Consider the following 22,492-nt stretch of genomic DNA (forward strand, 5'->3'; position numbering starts at 1 on the left):
GCCAGGGGAATTTTAAAAAAGAAAACCATATCTGGGGGCATCACAATGCCAGATTTCAGGTTGTACTACAAAGCTGTGGTCATCAAGACAGTGTGGTACTGGCACAAAAACAGACACATAGATCAATGGAACAGAATAGAGAACCCAGAAGTGGACCCTGAACTTTATGGTCAACTAATATTCGATAAAGGAGGAAAGACTATCCATTGGCAGAAAGACAGTCTCTTCAATAAATGGTGCTGGGAAAATTGGACATCCACATGCAGAAGAATGAAACTAGACCACTCTCTTTCACCATACACAAAGATAAACTCAAAATGGATGAAAGATCTAAATGTGAGACAAGATTCCATCAAAATCTTAGAGAAGAACACAGGCAACACCCTTTTTGAACTCGGCCACAGTAACTTCTTGCAAGATACATCCACGAAGGCAAAAGAAACAAAAGCAAAAATGAACTATTGGGACTTCATCAAGATAAGAAGCTTTTGCACAGCAAAGGATACAGTCAACAAAACTAAAAGACAACCTACAGAATGGGAGAAGATATTTGCAAATGACGTATCAGATAAAGGGCTAGTTTCCAAGATCTATAAAGAACTTCTTAAACTCAACACCAAAGAAACAAACAATCCAATCATGAAATGGGCAAAAGACATGAAGAGAGATCTCACAGAGGAAGACATAGACATGGCCAACATGCACATGAGAAAATGCCCCGCATCACTTGCCATCAGGGAAATACAAATCAAAACCACAATGAGATACCACCTCACACCAGTGAGAATGGGGAAAATTAAGAAGGCAGGAAACCACAAATGTTGGAGAGGATGCGGAGAAAAGGGAACCCTCTTACACTGTTGGTGGGAATGTGAACTGGTGCAGCCACTCTGGAAAACTGTGTGGAGGTTCCTCAAAGAGTTAAAAATAGACCTGCCCTACGACCCAGCAATTGCACTGCTGGGGATTTACCCCAAAGATACAGATGCAATGAAACGCCGGGACACCTGCACCCCGATGTTTCTAGCAGCAATGGCCACAATAGCCAAACTGTGGAAGGAGCCTCGGTGTCCATCAAAAGATGAGTGGATAAAGAAGATGTGGTTTATGTATACAATGGAATGTTACTCAGCTATTAGAAATGACAAATACCCACCATTTGCTTCAACGTGGATGGAACTGGAGGGTATTATGCTGAGTGAAGTAAGTCAGTCGGAGAAGGACAAACATTATATGTTCTCATTCATTTGGGGAATATAAATAATAGTGAAAGGGAATATAAGGGAAGGGGGAAGAAATGTGTGGGAAATATCAGAAAGGGAGACAGAACGTAAAGACATGCAAACTCTGGGAAACGAACTAGGGGTGGTAGAAGGGGAGGAGGGTGGGGGGCGGGAGTGAATGGGTGACGGGCACTGGGGGTTATTCTGTATGTTGGTAAATTGAACAACAATAAAAAATAAATTTAAAAAAAAGAAAAGAAAACAAAGACATGTAAATAGATGGAATTAGGTACAAAGACCAACCCATGCATATGTGATCAGATGATTTTTTTTTTGATCAGATGATTTTTAACAAAGATGATGAGACCATTCAATGGGGAAAGGACAGTCTTTTCAATAACGAGTACTGGAAAACTGGATATCTCACATACAGAAGAATGAAGTTGCACTCTTAACTCTTACTCAAAGTGGATCGAAGACCTAAGTGTAAGCCCTAAACAATAAAACTTACAGAAGATGACATAAGGCAGAAGCTTCACAGCATTGGATTTGGCAATGGTTTCTTGCATGTGACACCAAAGGCTCAGGCAACAACAACAAGAAAACCAGACAAGCTGGAATTTATGAAAATTGAAAAATTATGTGCATGCATCCAAAGACAAGATCCACAGAGTAAAAAGGCAACCCACAAAATGAGAAAATATTCACAAATCCTATGGGAAAATATTCACAAATTCTCTGTCTATATACCCCAGAATATAGTCAGAACTCCTAAAACTCAGTAGCAAAAAATCAACTGGATTAAAAAGTGAGCAAAGGACTTGAATAGGTATTTCTCCGAGGAAGATACGCATATGGACAGTAAGCACATGAAAAGATGCCCACCATCACTGATCATTAGGAAATATTTATGAAAAAACACATTGGGATATCATCTCATACCTGTTAGGATGGCTATTATTTTTTTTTTAGGATGGCTATTATTAAAAAAATAAAAACAACTAATAGAAGTTGGTGAAAGTACAGAAAAATTGAGACCCTTGTACACTGCTGGTGGTGGGACCAACCACCAATGGTGCACTCACTATGAAAAGAAAATGTTGTGGTTCTTCAAAAAATTAAAAATAAAAGTATGATATGATCCAGCAATGTCATTTTGGGGTATACACGAAAATTAAAAGCAGGATCTTCAAGAACTACTGTACAACCTTGTTCATAGCTGCGTTATTCACAGGAGCCAACAATGGAAGCAACCCACATGTCCACCAACATGTGGAGTTAAAGTACAGAAGATTTTCAAATTCTTACTGTGTATTATCTGAAAGGACTGAGTGTGAATAAGACCACAGTGCAAGGAATCATTAAGTAGGTTCTCTGTGTGCCTCATGCACAAATGCTATTTCTTTTTTGCTTTACAGATAAGTGGATAAGCAAACATGATATATATATATCTCCACACAATGGAGTACTATTCAGCCATAAAAAGGAAGGAGAGTCACATGCTACAAAATGGATGAACCTTGGGACAATATACTAAGTGAAGTAAGGCAGTCACAAAAAGACAAATACAGGCAAACCTCAGAGGTATTGCAGGTTTGGTTCCAGGCCACCACCACAAAGTGAATGTCACAATAAAGTGAATGAAAAGTTTTTTTGTTTTACAGTACATATGCAAGTCATGTTTATACTATACAGTCTGTTAAGTGTATAATAACATGTCTAAAAAATGTACATATCCTACTTAAAATAGTTCATTGCTAAAGAATACTAACCATCATCTGAGTTTTTAGGAAGTTGGGATCTTTTTGCTGGTGGAGGGTCCTGTCTTTTTTTTTTTTTTTTTTTTTTTTTGAGGGTCCTGTCTTGATGTTGCTGGCTGCTGACTGATCAGGGTGGTGGCTGCTGCAGGTTGGGGTGGCCACGGCAATTTTTAAAAATGAGAACACTAAAGTTTGCCGCATTGATGGACTCTTCTTTCATGAATGAATTCTCTGTAGCACTGAATGCTGTTTGATAGCATTTTATCCATCTCAGAACTTCTTTCAAAATTGGAGTCAATCCTCTCAAACCCTGCTCCTGCTTTAATCAAGTAAGTTCGTGAGATATTCTAAATCCTTTGTTTTGTCATTTCAACAGTCTTCACAGTGTCTTCACTAGGAGTGGTTGCCATCATAAGAAACCATTTTCTTTGCTCATCCATAAGAAACAACTCCTCATCTACTGAAGTTTTGTCATGAGATTGCAGCCGTTCAGTCCCAGTTCAGACTCCCTTTCTGTTTCTAGTTCTCTTGCTATTTCTACCATATCTGCAGTTACTTCCTCCACTGAAGTCTTGAACTCCTCAGAGTCATCCATAGGGTTGAAATCAGCTTCCTCTAAACTCCTATTGTTGGTATTTTGACTTCTTCCCATTAATGATGAATGTTCTTAATGGCATCTAGAATGGTAAATCATTTCCAGATGGTTTCCAATTTACTTTGCCCACATCCATCAGAAGCATAACTATCTATGACAGGAATAGCCTTATGAAATGTATTTCTTAAATAGTAAGACTTGAAAGTTAAAATTACTCCTTGATCCGTAGGTTGCAGATTTGACACTCTGTTGGCAAGCCCAGAAACAACAGAAATCCCACTGTGCATCTGCATTGGAGCTTTTGGATGACCCAGGTGCATTGTCAATCAGCAGTAATATTTTGAAAGGAATCTTTTTTTCTGAGAAGTAGTTCTCAACAGTGGGCTTAAACTATTCAGAGAACTGTGTTGTAAATATATGTACTATCATCCAGTTTTTGTTATTCCATTTATAGAGCACAGGAGAGTAGATTTAGCATAATTCTTTTAAAGTTTTTTTTTTTTAAGATTTTATTTATTTATTCATGAGAGACACAGAGAGAGAGGCAGAGGGAGAAGCAGGTTCCCCATGGGGAGCCCAATGCAGGACTCGATCCCAGGACCCCTGGGATCATGACTTGAGCCAAAGGCAGGCACTCAACCACTGAGCCACTCAGGCACCCTGATTTAGCATAATTCTAACGGGCCCTAGGATTTCTAAACTGGTAAGTCAGCATTGGCTTCAACTTAGTCATTAGGCCCTAACAAGAGAGTAAAGCCTTTCCTTTGAACGTTTGAAGCCAGACACTGATTTGTCTCTAGCTGTGAAAGTCCTAGATGGTATCTTCTGATATAAGGCCATTTCATGTGCATTGAAAATCTGTTGTTGAGTGCCTTCTCATAACCTTCATTCGTTATCTGAGCTCCATCTTCTGGAGAACTTGCTGCAGCTTCTGCATCAGCACTTGCTGCTTGACTTTTCACTTTGATGGTATGGAGACGGCTTCTTTCCTTAAACCTCTGGAACCAACCTCTGCTAGCTTCAGACTTTCTCCTGCAGCTTCCTCACCTCCCAGCCTTCACAAAAGGGAAGGGAGTCAGGGCCTGGCTCTGGGTTAGGCTTTGGCTTCAGGGAGTGTTGGGGTTGGTTAGGCCTTCTCTCCAGAACACTAAACCTTTCTCCACATCCAAGAGTGCTTTGTTCTCATCTTTGTGCTCCCTGGAGTGACACTTACCCTTTCCTTCAAGAACTTCTCCTCTGCCTTCCCAGCTTGGCTGTTTGGTGCGAGAGGCCTCGCTTTCAGCCTGTCTCAGCTTCTGAGATCCCTTCCTCACTAAGCCCAATCATGTCTAGCTTTTGATACAAATTAAGAGACGTGTGACTCTTCTTTGCCCTTGAACACTCATGGGTCATTATAGGATTATTGCCCCAATTTTAATATTTTTGGTCTCAGGGAAGGGGGAGGACTAGGAAGAGGGAGAGAGATGGGGGAATGTCCAGTTGTGGAACAGTCATAATACACATAACATTTATCAGTTAGGTTTGTTGTCTTAAATAGATGCAGCTTGTGGCACCCCAAAACAATAGCATCAGTAACATCAAAGATCACTGATTACAGATCATCATAATAAATGTAATAATCATGAAAAAGTTTGAAATATTACAAGAATCACCAAATGTGATGCAGAGACATGAAGGAATGGTGGCAATAGACTGCTTGATGCAGGATTGCCACAGATTTTAATTTTTAAATATTGCAGTATCTGCAAAGTGCACTAGAGCAAAGCACAGTAAAACAAGGTATGCCTTTATTGTGTGATTCCACTTATATGAGGTCCTCAGCATAGTGAAAATCATAGCCACAAGTAGAATGGTGGTTGCCAGAGGTTGGGAGGGGAATTGGGGAGGAGCTGTTTATTGTTTATTTATAATAGAGTTTCAGTTTCATAAGATGAAGAAAGTTCTGGAGGTGGATGGTGGTGATAGTTGCACAACATTATGAGTCTCTTTAGTATATTAAACTGTACATTAAAAATGACTATGTGGTTAAAAAACATAATTGGAGTAATAGGAAATACTTAAGTTATGTATTTTATGTGTTTTTTAACCACAATAAATAAAAATGGGAAAAAGTAGAGATAGAATATATGAAAGGTATAGATCCTTATGTGCATCCAGTAGGAATTTCACAGACAATAAAAGATGCAGTATTCAGAGCCATTTAATAAGAGACAGAGATGGGATCCCTGGGTGGCGCAGAGGTTTGGCGCCTGCCTTTGGCCCAGGGCGCGATCCTGGAGATCCGGGATCGAATCCCACATCGGGCTCCCGGTGCATGGAGCCTGCTTCTTCCTCTGCCTGTCTCTCTTTCTCTCCCTCTCTCTGTGACTATCATAAATAAAAAAAAAAAAAAATAAGAGACAGAGATAGACCCTTGAAGTGAGACATAATCTCAGTGTTCAGAAATCATAATGGACATGGTATTGGAGATTCTAGCCTGGGCAATTAGGAAGAAAAAATATTAGGCATCCAGATTGGAAAGGAGGAAGTACAATTATCTGTATTTGCAGATGACATTATTTTATCTATAGAAAACCCAAAGTAGTGTACACACACACACACACTGAAACTACTAGAGCTAATAAATGAGTTCTGAATGCCACATTGCAGAATGCCACATCAGTACACAAAAATCAGTTGTATTTACATAACACTAGCAATGAGCAATCTGAAAATGGAATTAAGAAAATGGTTCCATTAGCCCCGCCATCAAAAAGAATAGTCAGTAGTAAATTCAGCCAAAGAAAGGTGAAACCTGTGCACTGAAAGCTACAAAACATTATTGAAAGAAATGAAAGAATACTTGAGTAAATGAAAAGATTTCCCATGTTCATGGATTAGAAAACTCAGTATTGTCTATTGGCATCACACACCCCACCACTACCACCAAAGGTGATCTACACTTTCAGTGTAATCTCTTTCAAAGTGTGAACTGGTCTTTCTTGCAGATTGGATAAACTGATCCTAAAATTCATACAGAGATGCAAGGGACCCCAAATAATCAAAACAAGCTTGGAAAATGAACAAGGTTGGATGAGTCATCCTTCAACAATTGCAATAAAAACCTGAAGACCATGAAATGATATAATCAAAATATTTGGAGGTCCATGTCAGTCCTTATCCAACTAAGCTAGGGCTCGAGAAGGAACAGATTAAAACACTGAGAGACATCACAGAGTATCACTGAAAGAAACATTGGTGTCAAAACAATGGTAAGCAAAGAAATTGATAAATATGGATGTATCGAAACCAGCACGGACTATAAAGAAAAATTCAACTAATTTGCACAGTGCAAAATTAGGTAGAAATAAAATCCTTACTAGTAATAAGAAATTGGGAGAGCATTTTCTTAGTTAAAACAATCTAGACATAGGAAGAAGGTGGGAAATAGTTGATTAAGTTAAAAGTTTTAAAGTCTATGCATGTTGACAAACTAGTTTAAGGGGACTATCCAAGAGAGGGGAAATAGGATGTGTTTCCAAGCCAGTAGCAGGGATACAAAAGGGAATTAAGAAAAAAAAACATGATCTGGGCAGCCCGGGTGGCTCAGCAGTTTAGCACCACCTTCAGTCCAGGGCCTGATCCTGGAGTCCCGGGATCGAGTCCCACATCGGGCTCCCTGCATGGAGCCTGCTTCTCCTTCTGCCTGTGTCTCTGCCTCTCTCTCTCTCTCTCTCTCTGTGTGTGTGTGTGTCTCATGAATAAATAAATAAAATCTTAAAAAAAAACATGATCAATCCAACATAAGGCAGTGAAAGTAATGAAGATAAATAAGCAAAAAAGAAAGCATTATAATTCATACATAATAAAATGGTAGAATTAAATCCAAATACAGTCGACCCATGAACAACACAGGTTTGAACTGCATGGGTCCATTTGTATGTGGAGTTTTTATAGAATGGTACTATCAGTGTATTTTCTTTATGACTTTTTTCCTAGCTTTATTGTAAAAAGGCAGTACATAATACATAAGACGTATAAAATATGTGTTAATTGACAGTTTAAGTTTTTTTTTTTTTTATTTGTGATAGTCACAGAGAGAGAGAGAGAGAGAATGAGGCAGAGACACAGGCAGAGGGAGAAGCAGGCTCCATGCACCGGGAGCCTGACGTGGGATTCGATCCCGGGTCTCCAGGATCGCGCCCTGGGCCAAAGGCAGGCGCCAAACCGCTGCGCCACCCAGGGATCCCGACAGTTTAAGTTATTGGTAAGGTTCCAGTTAACAGGAGGCTATGAGCAGTAAGTTTGAGGGGGAATAAAAGGGTAATTTTTCCCCCAGTGCTATGCTGCCTTTTTTTCAACAGACATCATCACATCAACCTTTTTCTTTTTTTTTTATGGTGAAAAAGTTTATATTTAGATTTATAGCCAACTGAACTCGGTTTAGATGATGTTAATTTTGTTGGCAACATCCAAAGCATCATAGTCGGGAGCCAGTCGAACATATGCTTTCTTCTCTCCATCAGGCATGATCAAGGTGTTGACCTTGGACACATCAATGTCATAGAGCTTCTTCACAGCCTGTTTGATCTGGTGCTTATTGGCCTTGACATCCATAATGAACACAAGTGTGTTGTTTTCTGTTTTCTTCATGGCTGACTCAGTAGTCAGGGGGACCTTGATGATGGCCTAGTAATCAAGCTTGTTTCTCCTGGGGGCGCTCTTTTAAGGATATTTGGTCTGCCTTCAGAGACGCAGGGTCTTGGGTCGTTGGAATGTAGGTGGCATACGGATCTTTTTTTTTTTTTTTTTTTTGTGACTGTGCACACCTTTCAGCACTCCTTCCTTCCTTCCTTCCTTCCTTCCTTCCTTCCTTCCTTCCTTCCTTCCTTCCTTCCTTCCTTCCTTCCTTCCTTCCTTCCTTCCTTCCTAGATTTTTATTTATTGATTCATGAGAGATACAGTGAGAGAAGCAGAGACACAGGAAGAGGGAGAAGCAGGCTCCATGTAGGAAGCCTGATGCAGGACTGGATCCCTGGACCAGGATCACGCCCTGAGCCAAAGGCAGACACTCAACCACTGAGCCACCCAGGAGTCCCTCAGCACCGCTTTGGTAGCTTTCAAAGCCTTTGCTTTGGCTTCGGCTTTGGGAGGGGCAGGGGCTTCCTTCTTCGCCTTCAGTGCCATCTTTGTGAAAGGGCACATTTTTCATTTTTTAAAGACTTTTCAAAAAAATAGTTAAACTGATTTGCCTCTGTGTGATCAGCACTTGAATATAGCCCTGTTCACTTCATCACTTCACTGAAAATGGACTGAATATCTTCTAACATGTGGAATTTTATCCTTGAGAACATAATCTCAAATGAAGAAAATTTTGTTAGAAATGAGTATTCCTTCTGAAAATTTTTGTTAATCCAACATACATTATTTTAATTTTTTCAAATTAGTGAGGTTGACTATCTTTATATTTTCTTTTCATTACCTGTTTATATCCTTTGTCCATTTATCAGTTTGGGCTCTAGTGAGATTCTTTTTCTTATCAATTTGTCTGACCTCTTTATACTTGAAAATTATTTTATTAATTTAAATATTTATTTTTTATTTTTTAATTTTTGTTGAAGTTTGATTTGCCAACATATAGTTTAACACCCAGTTAAATATTTATTTTTTTTTAAAAGATTTCATTTATTCATGAGAGACAGAGGCAGAGACACAGGCAGAGGGAGAAGCAGACTCCATGTAGGGAGCCAGATGTGGGACTCAATCCCGGGTCTCCAGCATCACCCTGGGCCAAAGGCGTACATATATGTTCAACCGTTGAGCCACCCAGGCATCCCAAAGATTTATTTTTTAAAAGACTATTTGAGAGAGAGAGAGAGTGCACACACGAGCAGGGAGAGTGGCAGAGGGAGAGCTGGCAGTCTGACGTGGGACTTGATCCCAGGACCTCAGGATCATAACCCAAGCCAAAGCCAGACCCTTAACCAACTGAGCCACCCAGGTGCCCCAGAGGCCTTTTTCATAGAGTATATTTATTTCCTATTGAGAGCAGCATATACCTTCACCCTTCTACTAAAGTCATGCGGTGTTTGACCAGATCATTCAGTATAATTCCATTTTCTTCTTGAAGAGCTTAGGGCTCTTCGATTCCCTGCTTTAATTCGAATCTCTGAGTCCTAGACTTTTTCCTGGGGTGCCCCACAGCTGTCACACCACAGTTAATTTTTTACTTTCCTCGTGAATTAAGTCTACAGTTTCTTGTATCTCACTTCTTCTACTTTATTATATTCCTTTGAAAAAACATTTGGATTATTGAGGCGCCTGGGTAGCTCAGTTGGTTAAATATCCAACTCTTGATTTCAGCTGAGGTCGTTATCTCAGGATTGTGAGTTCAAACCCCACGTTGGGCTCCGCACTGAGTGTGGAGCCTACTTAAGATTCTCTCTCTCCCTTTCCCACTGCTCCTTCCACCCTCTTAAAAAATTGGATTATTTAGTCAAAGAACTTTTTCCTAAGATTATATGGAGGTTAAACTGTGAGCCATACACATTTGAAAGAGTCTTTATTTCCCCATACACTTGTTCAGTAATTTGGCTGAGTATAGAATTGTAGGTTCAAAACAATCTTCCCTCAGAATTTTTAAGGCATTACTGTATGGTCATCTAGCATTGAGGTACTCAAGTGAAGTCTGATCTTAATCTGGTTCTTATTCCTTTGTGACAACATGGTTTCTCTCTTTGAAGGTTGTAGCATTTATTTCTTTGTCCATGTAGTTCTGAAGTTTCTCAAGTATGTTCTTCTCCTGAAGGTAGTACTTTGCTTACCCTGCTTATTATTAGTGCTTGGTATGCCCTTTCTTCAACTCTATGAAGTTTCAAAAATATTATTCTTTCTCCCTTTTCTGTACCTTTTCCCTCTCTCTTTTTTAAAGATTTATTTATTCATGAGAGAGACAGAGAGAGGCAGAGACATAGGCAGAGGGAAAAGCAGGCTCCCTGCAGAAGCCCAGTGTGGAACTCGATCCCAGGTTCAGGGATCATGCCCTGAACCAAAGGGAGAGACTCAACCACTGAGCCACCCAGGCATCTCTCTTTCTCTTTCTCTTTCTCTTTCTCTTTCTCTTTCTCTTTCTCTTTCTCTTTCTCTTTCTCTTTCTCTTTCTCTTTCTTTCTCTTTTTAAAGATTTTATTGATTTGAGAGAGCACAAGCTGGGTAGAGGGGCAGAGGGAGAAGCAGACTTCCCACTGAGCAGGGAGCCTGATGTGGGACTTGATCCCGCATCCTGGGATCATGCCCTGAGCCAAAGGCAGACGCTTAACCAATTGAGCCACCCAGACACTCTAGTCTCTTCTCTTTTTAATTTCCTATGAGGTGGAGGTTGACCTCCAATATTGAACTTATTTTTTTTTCCATCCATTAGAAAGAATCTCTTTGTCTTTTTGCTATTAAATCTTTTCACTTTTGTTTTTATTTTCTAAGAACCCTTTCTTTTTCCCTTATAGTCCCTGCTTTATGGGAACCTGTTCTTGTTTTATGCTGCATTATCTTTTAAGTATCTTATCAGACGTTCTCTTCCATGCTTTGAGTCACCTCTTTGTTTCTTCTGAGCTCAGTTGGTCTTTTATTTATCTTAGTCTTTTGAGGGGATGTGTTCTTTGGTTTTCCTCAAAGATCTGGTGATCTTTATTAGTCCCTTTGTACTTATGAAAGCATGAATACATTGATTTATAAAATAAATGGCTGGCATGGCTTTTCCGACGTTGTTACTTGGGGATTTTTCTGACAGTAACAATTAGAAACTGTCAGATTTTTCTGACAGACCTTTCCCTTGAATGGGAAGGACCAGCAGGGAGCTGAGTACAAAGGTAGCATCTATCAAGTGGGATCTTCATTTTAGGGTTTATGGGTGAGGAGCAAGCAGTCTGACCTCCTCAACCTCTGCTCTACCCCACTTCCCATGACCCACCCACCCCCAAGACAAAACAAGAAGGGCTTGGTTCTGGGGATCCCTGGGTGGCTCAGCGATCAGTGGTTTAGCGCCTGCCTTCGACCCAGGGCATGATCCTGAAGACCCGGGATTGAGTCCCACATCGGGCTCCCTGCATGGAGCCTGCTTCTTCCTCTGTGTATGTCTCTGCCTCTCTCTCTGCTCTGTGTCTTTCATGAATAAATAAATAAAATATTAAAAAAAAAGAAGGGCTTGGTTCTGAGGTGCTCACATCATACAAGGAGCTCTCCTGCTTTGCTTTTTCTATTTTCGCCTAGTCTTTCTGAGTGTTGTGAGTCTCAGAGTGAGATCCAGATAGGCCATGGGGTCTGGATGTGCTGTTGGTACCAAATCTCCCTATGTAGTGCTCATCACTGCCTCGCTGATGTACTTGAAGTTTCAAGCCTTCTGAGGCTGCACTGGGAAGAACTAGCAGGATCTGGCCTCTGCCTGTTTGTATTTGGGATTGTGGCTTCCTGTGGTTCTACCCCAGGATTATGAAATGTGCTTTCCCTCTTCTAGAAGCCAGTCTGCTCTCTTATTCTCAGTGTTGTGAATGTACTATGTTTCTGCTAAGCATTTTTACTGACATTTTAATGGGATTTGGGAGGGAAGAGAGTTGAACATGTGAGCCAGTCACTCATCTTGAACCAGAGGACAATTAGGCGTACCCTGGGCAGACAAGTCTTAAAATGTTTTATATAGTCAAGTCCATTGTTTTTCAAAGTTTTTAATTGAATATATGTATATATACATTTTTTTTTTACCAACTCATGCTGATTCTCAAAATAGTAACAGAGATTGTTGGGAGAATGCTGTTTTTAGTAGGAATGAAAAGTTAAAGCTGATATATAAATTGTCAGCAGACATGACAGCTAAAACCAGAGTATTCAGTAACAATCCATGTTACCTGAATAGATCCTGAGGGCAACACTGTATTACAGGACAATAAAAGGAGGTGAAAAACATGACCCTGAAGGTTGAATAATGGTCTATTCAAGAAGCAAGAAAACTTATAGTTTCAGATTTCTGTAATGAATGATGAAAAATAGATTTTTGCTATTTTGAAGGGACATATTTCAGTGTCCTGCATAATTCAATATATGGGATGTTTGACATGATGGGAGTTACAGAGTCAGATTTCATCAACATTTATTGAGTTCCTACAGTGTGCCAGGCTTTGTTCTAAGTGCTTTTTCTCATAGTTCATTTAATTTTTACAAATTATTTATACATTTATAATATATTAAATCTTCTCTTGTAGAATGTAGCAAGATTAAATTAAATCTTGATGGTGTATGTGTTTAGCCAATAAAGGAGGTGCTTTACCCTCAAGTCCCGCTTCATTAAGGAATTCTGCTCTGATATATGTGAGTAGTCAGGGCAGCCACTGTATTTCTGTAGCAATGAAGAAATTGGGTGTTAGTGGGACTGAGCAATTTGATTATGGGCACGCAGCTCAGATGTAATAGAACCAGTTCTAGAACACAGATTCCAGTCTCTCTAGGCTTCTCACGTGATTGGACCTGAGGGCACTAACATTCTAACTTTCAGGCCCTCGGACTTACTATGATTTGTGATTGTTCATTCTCAGGTGCCCCTGGGCTTTGGTGTGGCGGCCAGTGTCCGAGTGGGTAATGCTCTGGGTGCAGGGAATGCTGAGCAGGCTTGGCACTCTAGCGTCACTGTTCTTCTGTGTGCGGGTAAGTTAAAGCAGTTCCACTTTCTGGTGTCCATACTGAGTTCTGTGTGTTGAGTTAAAATACACATAATCAATTTCTCTAGGGAATTGACTTATGGAGATGTACTCAGCTTAAATATCCTTGAAGCTCTTTCCACTTTACTCAGTTAAAGAAAACTTCTAATTATGATTTTCTGTTATTAGGTACCGATGATCTAATGTTACTCTCGGTACTGTTGAAAATTTTTTCATATTGTTAGCATCTGCAGGCTTATTTTCTGACCAAAGTCTGTGTGACGACTGATTTGCCACATTCCTGGATCGCTGCCTCCTCTAGCAGTTTTAATATTTTGGGATCTGAGCAGTTAGAGAAGATTCTGATTGTATTGATATCTTACTGACATCTTTTCTAGGCATCCGCCTTAGGAAAAGGAATCAGAATCATCTGATCTTCGTTGTTCTTTTCATAGACAGTAAGAAGAAGCACTTTAAATTATCACATTTCTTACACCATTGACAGAAATATCTCATGAGCATCCAGTCCTAGGATTTATTACACGCTGGAGAATTCTCATTTCCAGTTGCTTCTTCTGTATATTTCAGGTGTTTGCGCACTCGTAGTGGGCGTTTTACTTGCAGCTTTGAAGGATGTCGTTGCCTACATATTTACCAGTGACAAGTATGTACTCACCTTCTTAAAAAAATGTTTTCTGTTTTATACTTTCTTTTATTCAGTGTACTTTTATGGTTTGATGAGGTGAGTACTATTTTCCTGCATAGGAAAATCCATAGTGCAGCCAGTAATGAGAACCAGAGTACCAACTTTGAATGAATTTGGGTGAAGGAAGCCCCTGATAACCATCCCCTATTCCTCCAATATCCAGTTTCTTTATTTATCAAACCTGAGTAGGGTTTCTCTTGTGCTCAGTGCTAGTTTTGCTCAAAGAGACACAGAAAAACATGTGGAACATCTTCATCCCCAGAAAGGCATCTCCCAGTCCAAAGCACACTGACACCATGCATGCCTGAATCAAAAGGGCAGAATTGGTATTAATCATTAAGTCAGTCTTATGTTGAATTTTATTGCATTTTCTGCAACTCTGTAATTATTTAGATATAATGAAGTACCTTTTGAATAAACCAGATCCTCCTGATGAAAAAGCTTCAGTAATCTGCATTGGTTGCCTCAGATTACTATTCTGAAGAAATTCAGTTTTATTACTTTTAAGTATGCTCTATTTTCATATGACCTCACTGTTTTTTTTTCTTCTTTTCTATGACCTCACTGGTTTTAGATGAATGTTTAAACATATTTTTTAAAAGATTGTACTTATTTATTTGACAGAGAAGTCACAAGTTGGGTAGGGCAGAGGGAGAGGGACAAGCAGACTCTGCTGAGCAGGGAGCCCAAGGTGGAGCTCGATCCCAGGACCTGAGCAGACGCTTAGCCAACTGAGCCATCCAGGCACCCCGACATATTCTTATAAAATCTTAGGACTGGGGAGATTGTCCAATGGAATTATAGGGACTGGACTTACTCTACTGCTTTAAATAACTAAAAAATTGGACAAAAATCTATATTTTCAAATGTTTTTCAGACACTAGACAATAGGCAGCATGGATTAGTAATCTATGAGAGAGGAAACAGAAAACCCTGTGATTGCTCCAGCTCACCAGGAGGGCATTTCCAGGCCACAGCCCAGATGGGGACCTGGCAAAGCCCTTTCATCTCTTGGGTTGAAGGAAGGGAATTAGAAGTTTGGGGAGGCCTGTGACTGGAGTCCACAAAGCAGAGCACTAGCGGGAGAGAGCTTCCAGAGAGAGTTTGGAGAAGGTCTCCATTGCATCTTCAACTTATTTCCATGAGGATAGTAATTGAAGCTATGGGAAAATCACCTGAAAATAGCAGGAAGAACAATCTCTGAAGCTCACCAGGGCTGGGAAGAATTTGTGTTCCCACCAGCCAGAACAAACCAACCTCGTGAGGTGTGGGGCAGCTAGTGGAGTTCTCATAATTGGAGTTCTCATCTTGCCTCAACAGTGGAGGAAAATCATCCCTAGAATGAAGGCTGCTCTGGTGCCTCCTAACAAAACATAAAAGCAAATCTGAAAGGATCAAACCATTTCCAAGAAATTTAACTGCATTCCAGAACTTAACTGCATCACACCTCAGGAGTGTCTAAAATAATACAAGACTGTGTAGTACCCAAGGAAGTAAAACTCACAATGCCTGCTCACAATTAAAAGTGACCAGGCATGAAAAGAAGTGAGAAACAAATCCATAATGAGAAGACAATCAAGGAAATTGACCCAGAAATGAAATAAACGATAGTGCACAGGGATAATGAAAGTTTTTATAACCTTGTTTTGTATTTTGGAGAAGTTGGAGGAAAACATGAGCATGTTAAAGTAAGCCATCAAAGATTTTTAAAGCAACAAGTTGAATTTATAGATCTGGGGAAAAAAATGAGATGAAAATATTTTGGATGAGATTAACAGCAGATTGGATACTGTAGGAGATAGGTGAACTTGAAGACAGAGCAATGGCACATATCCTAAATGAAATGTGGAGAGGAAAGAAAGACTAGAAAAAGAGGAATGGAGCATCAGCAAGCCATAACTGACCTAAATGTAATTAAGGGTTCCCAATGTAGAGGAGAGAGAATCGGGAGTGAAAAAAAAAAAAATACTAGGAGGCATAATGGCAAAAAAACTTTCCAAATTTAGCAAATTTTGGGATTAAATGCATCTAAAGGGCTATTTGGTGTAATCACCCTTCTGACATTGGGATTCCTCCAATACATCTGTGCCAAGTGGTCCAGCTTACATTTTTATGGCCTCAGCAACAGGGAACTTGCTGTCTCCTGAGGCAGCTTTGGGTCTTGGGACACCCTTATTTTGAGTTAAAACCTCCCCTTCCCCACCACTAACTTTCACCCACTTCTTTCAATTCTATGTTTCTGAGAAAATCCATTTCTGAGTTACAGCCTTACAGCTCTCTGAAGGTGGCTCTCATGCTCTGCAGAGTCTTCTCCATGATAGATACATGTAATTCCTTGTGGAATATTATTTTGAGTTCCACCCTCTTGAATTCACACACACCTGAAGATAGTACTCTTGGTCACCACCATTTAGAGCCGAGCTATTTCCATTCTAGCTCATTCTTCCTGACAGACTGCTAGAGAAATATAATTTTTGATGGCTGCATCCCCACCCTTCCTCCATGTGGGTGTCTTCTTGTGTCCACGTGCAGCATCCTACATTTGTACCTATTGATCTTTAATATTTTTTGGCACATTCTGACATTTTTGCTTCTCAGTTCTGTTAGTGACAGTATTTCCTATCTTTTTCAGCTGCTGGCATCTGTACACGTGATATATACTTTTATATTTCCATTTTCTCCTCTTTGATCTAAAGCTCTGGCATCTTCATTGTAGTCTTCCTCTTTATCCCCAAGTCCTACCAGCATCCTGGGTAAACTTAGCGTCTGCATGGATGAGCCATCCATTGTCCCAGTCCCTCACTCCAGTGCCCTAGTCCTCACCCCAGGAACTCTCTCTCCCTGCTTCAGGTGCACTGTCCCATGGTCATTCTTTGCTTTTTGTCATCACATAGAACTGTTCATCTCCAGTCCTGCAGTTGGCCACAACTCCAGTCCTTCAAACATGCTTTTAAAGATTCTCAAACGTGTGTGCTTAAAAAGATTCTTCAACCACATGGGCCCTCTAATATGTTGACACCTCTGACTTTGCATTTATTCTCAGTCTGTCATGACATCCCTGCCATTCCTTCTCTACATATATAACTTAGATGCCATAGTGCGTTATTTTAGTAACTCTTGCTAGTAACCTAAATTCCTTTTGCCCTCCTGTATGGCAGATTCCCCCACCCTGGAGGAATCCAATTGCACATTTTCTGTGCTAATAACTGATCATTTTGGAAAAGCCATGATCCATTTCTAGGACACATTGGTTGCCTAGAAATTTAGGACTACCAACCCCAAATATACCCTCAGCACTGCCTATCCTCCATCTCTTTGGTCATCTCATTGTCCATCTCTATAATCCATATTAGACCTTCTCTGCTCTCCTCAAACCACTGATCCCTCCCGACTATCTTTGGCCATCACTCTCAGCAAATGACCTTGCCTTTCCCTTGAGTTTATCCAGCTTGGTGTCTTTTGAGTGTCTTGGATATGTAGATTCATGTATTTCATCAAAGTTTGTAGCCATTCTTTTTTTAAAACCTTTTATTTCTGCCTCTTTCTGTCTCCTCACCTCCTGGGACAACCGGTGTGTGTGTGTGTACTTGGTGTGCCAACAGGTCTCTGCACCTCTGTTCATTTCTCTTCATTTACTTTTCTTTCTATTTCTCATATGGAATAATCTCAATTATCCTATCTTCAGGTTCACTCATTCTTCCTTCTGCCAGGTGGAGACTCTCTACTGAATTATTTATTTTAGTTTTTGTACTTTTCAACTCCACAGTTTATGTTTCTCTTATAATATCTTTCTCTTCATTGATATTATCTATTTGATGAGACATCATTCTTGTATTTTCCTTTAGTTCTTTACATACAGTTTAAAAAAAAACTCTTTGAACATATTTAAAATAGCTGATTTAAGGGTTTTTTTGTGAGTCCAAAGTCTGGGCTTCTTCAAAGATAAGTTTTAGTAATTGCGTCCCCTTCCCCCCACCCCCCATATATCTGCCATACTTTCTTATTTCTTTATTAATTTTTTTTGAAACTGGACATTTTTTATATTATAATATGGCAGTTCTGGAAACCAGAATTCTGCCTCCCCAAGGTTTTTTGTTGTTGTTGTCGCTGAGTGACTTTTATGAATTAGTTTAGTAAGATCTGTTTTGTTTGTTTGTTTGGTCAAATGTGGCCACTAAAGTCTCTTGCATTAGCTTAGTGATCAGCTAATTATTGGACAAAGATTTCCTTGGATACTTGCATCCCAGACATCTCCCACTCTTGGCTGGGGGGGGCTCTCTGTGCATGTGTCAGGGCATATCTTCAACACTCAGGCTGATACAATTTGGCCTTAACCCCTCATTTCCTGCTTGTGCAGAGCCTCAAGTTCAGCCAGAGGTGAGAGATTAGGGCCTTCTCTGGTCTTTCTTGAGCATGTGCACAGACATATGTGTGCATATGGCCTTCTAGATTCCCAGGAATATGTCAGAGTTTTCAGAGCTGCTGTTTCTATCGCATCACCCAGATTTTCCTAACCAGACTTGTTAGTTTGTCCATTGTCTATGCCAACTCTTATCTTTTTTCTTCAGACAGCAGCAGCTAAACCATTTCCCCATAAATATTTTTGACAAACATCTCTCAGAGATCAATGTTAACACTGGGCAAGTGTGAGTCAAATGAAATGAAAAACCTGTTCTTCTGAGGAACAACCAGATAATTGATCTATCTACAAAATAATTATTCTTTGAGAATGAAGTTTGAAAAAGTTCAGCTGACACTTCCTCCTCCAATCTTGAAAATATAGGCTGTTATTTTTCTTTTTTTCAAAAGGTTTTATTTATTTGAGAGTGAGTGAGCAAGAGAGAGAATAGTAGCGTGGGGTGCGGGGTTGGGAGAGGGGCAGGACAGAGGGAGAAGCAGACTCCCTGTGAGCAGGGAGCCCAATGCAAGGCTCGATCCTCGAACCCTAGGATCATGACCTGAGCTGAAGGCAGATGCTTAACTGACTAGGCCACCCAGGTGCCCCTGGGCTGTTATTTTTCAAGGTTACTGCTGATCTGGGAGCAGGGGATAGTACTAAGGTCAGTGAGAACACCACAGAGCTCCCAATTATTACCAAGACTCAGCAGATTTTCTTGAAGAAGCATTCCCCAGGTCACTGCAAGTCTTTGGTTAAGAGTTCTGAAAAAATTGATTCTGACAATATTTGCTAGTTTCTGACAATTTATCTTTCACCTGTGAATGGGCCATTCTTTCCTCTTTCTTTGTATGCTTGTGATTTTGTTGTTGTTGCTGTTGAAATTACATTTTGAATATTGTAATGAGATAACTGGAAATCATGTTCTCCTTCTTCCTTGTCCATTGCTGTTTTGCTTGTTCTCATTGCTGTTCTGCAGTTGTCCATTTGTGGTTTTCCAAACCACTTTTTTTTTTTTTTTTTTGCAAAGACTGTGTTCCTTGTCATGTATGGTGTCTATTATCATTCAGCCAGTAGCCTAGCAGATTTCCTTAAATGTCTTTAAAATAAAATTTTAAAAAGATTTTATTTATTCATGAGAGACATATGCAGAGAAGCAGACACACAGGCAGAAGGAGAAGCAGGCTCCCTGCAGGGAGCCTGATGTGGGACTCAATCCCAGGACCCTGGGATCACACCCTGAGCTGAAAGCAGATGCTCAACCACTGAGCCACCCAGGCATCTGTAAATGTATTGATCCAATAAGAAAAGACTATTTTTTAAAAGTTCTGTCTGTGACAAGCACTGCATTGGAAGGCACTTCGGCCCAAAGGGGTTGAGGACAGTGGCCGGCCTCTGTGCCAGTTCCTTAGTGAACTGCCAAAGAGAGCAAAACATACAACTCTGGTTTTTGGAGGAAAAGATCTTTATTGTCCAGCATGCCGCAGTAAGCCACATCAGGAATGCAGGCAGCCATCCCTGTAGCTGCCTGTCATGAGACCAGGGGATGGGAAATGGTAGTAGCTACTATGCAGAACACCAAAATTCATCTATACTTACTAGCCTCTTTCCTCATCATGCACAATTGCTGCAAGCTTTCAGCTAGACTCCAGAGTTCTGAAATGGTTGCTTTTGACATTTCTTAACAGTTCAAAAATTGTTTGGGTAAAAGGATTGATCCTTGGAGCTTCTTATTCCACCATCTTCCATGATGTCACCTGGGTATAGACTTTTCATGCTAATTTGACACTTATTCTTTTGAAGGAGAATTTTTTTCTGGAAATCTTTCAGATATTCTTTTTGTCCTTGGATGTGCTTAGGTAAAAGTGAATCTTTTTTCTTTTATTCAGTATGGCACTTTATAGACTTCCAGTCTGAAGCACTGGATTTTTCTTTAGCTCTAGGAAATTTATATAAATGGTAGACTTAATGGGTTAATTTGTTTGTCTCTTTTCTCTCACTTTCTGTCTCTGTTTTGGCATGTTTCCTCAGCTTTGTCTTTCAAATTAAAATTTACTATTTGGTCCTATTTCATTATCTAGTCCTTAAATAGGATGTTTTAGTTTAGTGTTTGTATGTTTCATTTCATTTTTTCCCATTTGCTATTTTTTCCTTGCATGCTGTATTTGCTACAGAAATGTCAGCTGTTTGTGTTGGCTTTTCTGCATGCTTTTTGGTCTTTCCTTTTTTTTTTTTTTTTTTTTTTTTGCTGTTGATTTTCTTCAGTGTCTGTTAAACACTGGGTTAATGCCTTTATTTGAATAAAGACCATATTGTCATTTTGTTTAGAGATAATGTACACGGTAGGTCACTTTATGGTCCTATGAATAAGTTCAAGGATGTCACTCCTCTGTGAGATGGCTGCCTGCAGGCTGTATTGGTGGTATCTGTTGACCAGCAGTCTTCCCCTTTAGGGTGAATTGTAGGGATGCAGAAGGCTTCCTTTGGGGACAGTATGATAGCCTATTTTACATATTATGACCACATTGGCTCCATTGTGCAGGACTTTAGTCACCCCTAGCTCTGCTGTGTCTCTCCAAAATCCCAGTACCCCTACTGTAGTTTCCCCTCAGGCAGATCTTCCACCATAATCAGAGTTTAGAGGATTCATGAGGAGGCATATGCTTCCGATATGAACGCCGACTTTCAGCTCCATTTTTGAGGAAGACTCCTATTCACAGAGAAAGATTACCCTATATAGGCTGAAACCTTCTTTTTTTCCAACCTGCACATTTTTATACTCATACACAAAACTTTAAGAGTTATCCTTGGGATGCCTGGGCGGCTCAGTTGGTTAAGTATCTGACTCCTGATTTTGGCTCAGGTCATGATCTCAGGGTCCTAGGATTGAACCCCACGTCAGGCTCCCCGCTGAATGGGGAGTCTGCATGTCTCCTTCTCCCTCTGCCCCTACCCCCCACTTGCGCTCATGCAAAAAAAAAAAAAAAAAAAAAAAAAGAACAATCCTCTATAATAGCAGCTTAGACCACATACCTTTTACCCTAAATTCTAACTAATAAAATTTAGGGATGCCTGGGTTGCTCAGTGGTTGAGCAGGGTGTGATCCTGGAATCCCGGGATCGAGTCCCACATCGGACTCCCTGCATGGAGCCTGCTTCTCCCTCTGCCTATGTGTGTCTCTGCCTCTCTCTCTGTGTCTCCCATGAATAAATAAATAAAATCTTAAAAAAATAAAAGTTAAATTAGTGAAGCTTTATTGTGTACTCATTTTGTCCAATAGAAAAGTTGGGTTTCACTGAATTACCTGATCAATTTGTTAAGTTTGTCAGAACAATAGTTAATTAGTACTCCACTCACATGTGATTTTTGAGTCACTGACTGCTTTCTTTTCCTCCAACAGAGATATTATTTACCTTGTGAGCCAAGTGATGCCTATTTTTGCTCCCTTTCATCTATTTGATGCACTTGCAGTGAGTATTTGGGGTGATTTTACGATTTTACTCTGTCTAATATTCATGGCAAAATTTGCTTTGTGTTTCTAACTTTTGAATTAAAAGTCTATGATTTCATCTTTGAGAAGCAAGAGCAAGAATGCTCTTGCTTTGAGCATTCTTAGCCATTTGTGGGAAATATAGATTGCTCTAGAGTACTGCATCTCAAGGTGGAAGAAACCAGAGTTATCTAGCCGCCTCTTCTTTATCTGGGGCCTGAATGCCCTGTGTGACATTCTAGCCAAGTGATCCCGGTGATCTCTGCTGTGCTGTCCAAGGCAGGCCAGGCCACCTTGGAGTTAACTCTGACCACTAAAAAGTCTTTCCCTAGGCTGATGATTTTCTATAGATTTAAAGGTATTTGAAGACTCTTCTGTACCCTGGAATTGATGCCTTGAGGCTTAGTCCCAATTTCAGCAATTAGCCTTCATGGCATGATTTCTAGGTACATTTGCCATGTTGCTTTTTCCCCCAAGGAATTTCTCTATTTGTTAATGTCACTCTGAAGATGTGGTACCTATTGAACACTGGCTTTGTTAAAAATAATGTGGAAGAGAAGAAGATGATTATCACCACTCAGGTTCTGGGCATTTTTGAAACCCTTGATCCCATTAGTACTTTTTTCAGCCATGATATCAGACTAGTTTCTGCAGAGATTT

General features: G+C 40.1%; 1 protein-coding gene across 4 annotated transcripts in view; it reads left to right on the top strand.

The window, feature by feature from the left end:
* Positions 1 to 22,492, top strand: part of ALDH3A2 (aldehyde dehydrogenase 3 family member A2) — a 124,092-nt gene that overhangs the window by 36,699 nt on the left and 64,901 nt on the right. For all 4 annotated transcript variants that reach the window (XM_072820936.1, XM_072820937.1, XM_072820938.1 and 1 more), the window contains 3 exons: positions 13,139 to 13,247; positions 13,829 to 13,904; positions 21,743 to 21,812. In XM_072820936.1, the coding sequence (XP_072677037.1) occupies positions 13,139 to 13,247; positions 13,829 to 13,904; positions 21,743 to 21,812 (255 nt within the window). The remainder of the gene's footprint in view (positions 1 to 13,138; positions 13,248 to 13,828; positions 13,905 to 21,742; positions 21,813 to 22,492) is intronic.

The sequence above is a fragment of the Canis lupus genome, chromosome 3 (genome assembly GCF_048164855.1).
Source record: "Canis lupus baileyi chromosome 3, mCanLup2.hap1, whole genome shotgun sequence".
Lineage (NCBI taxonomy): Eukaryota > Metazoa > Chordata > Mammalia > Carnivora > Canidae > Canis > Canis lupus.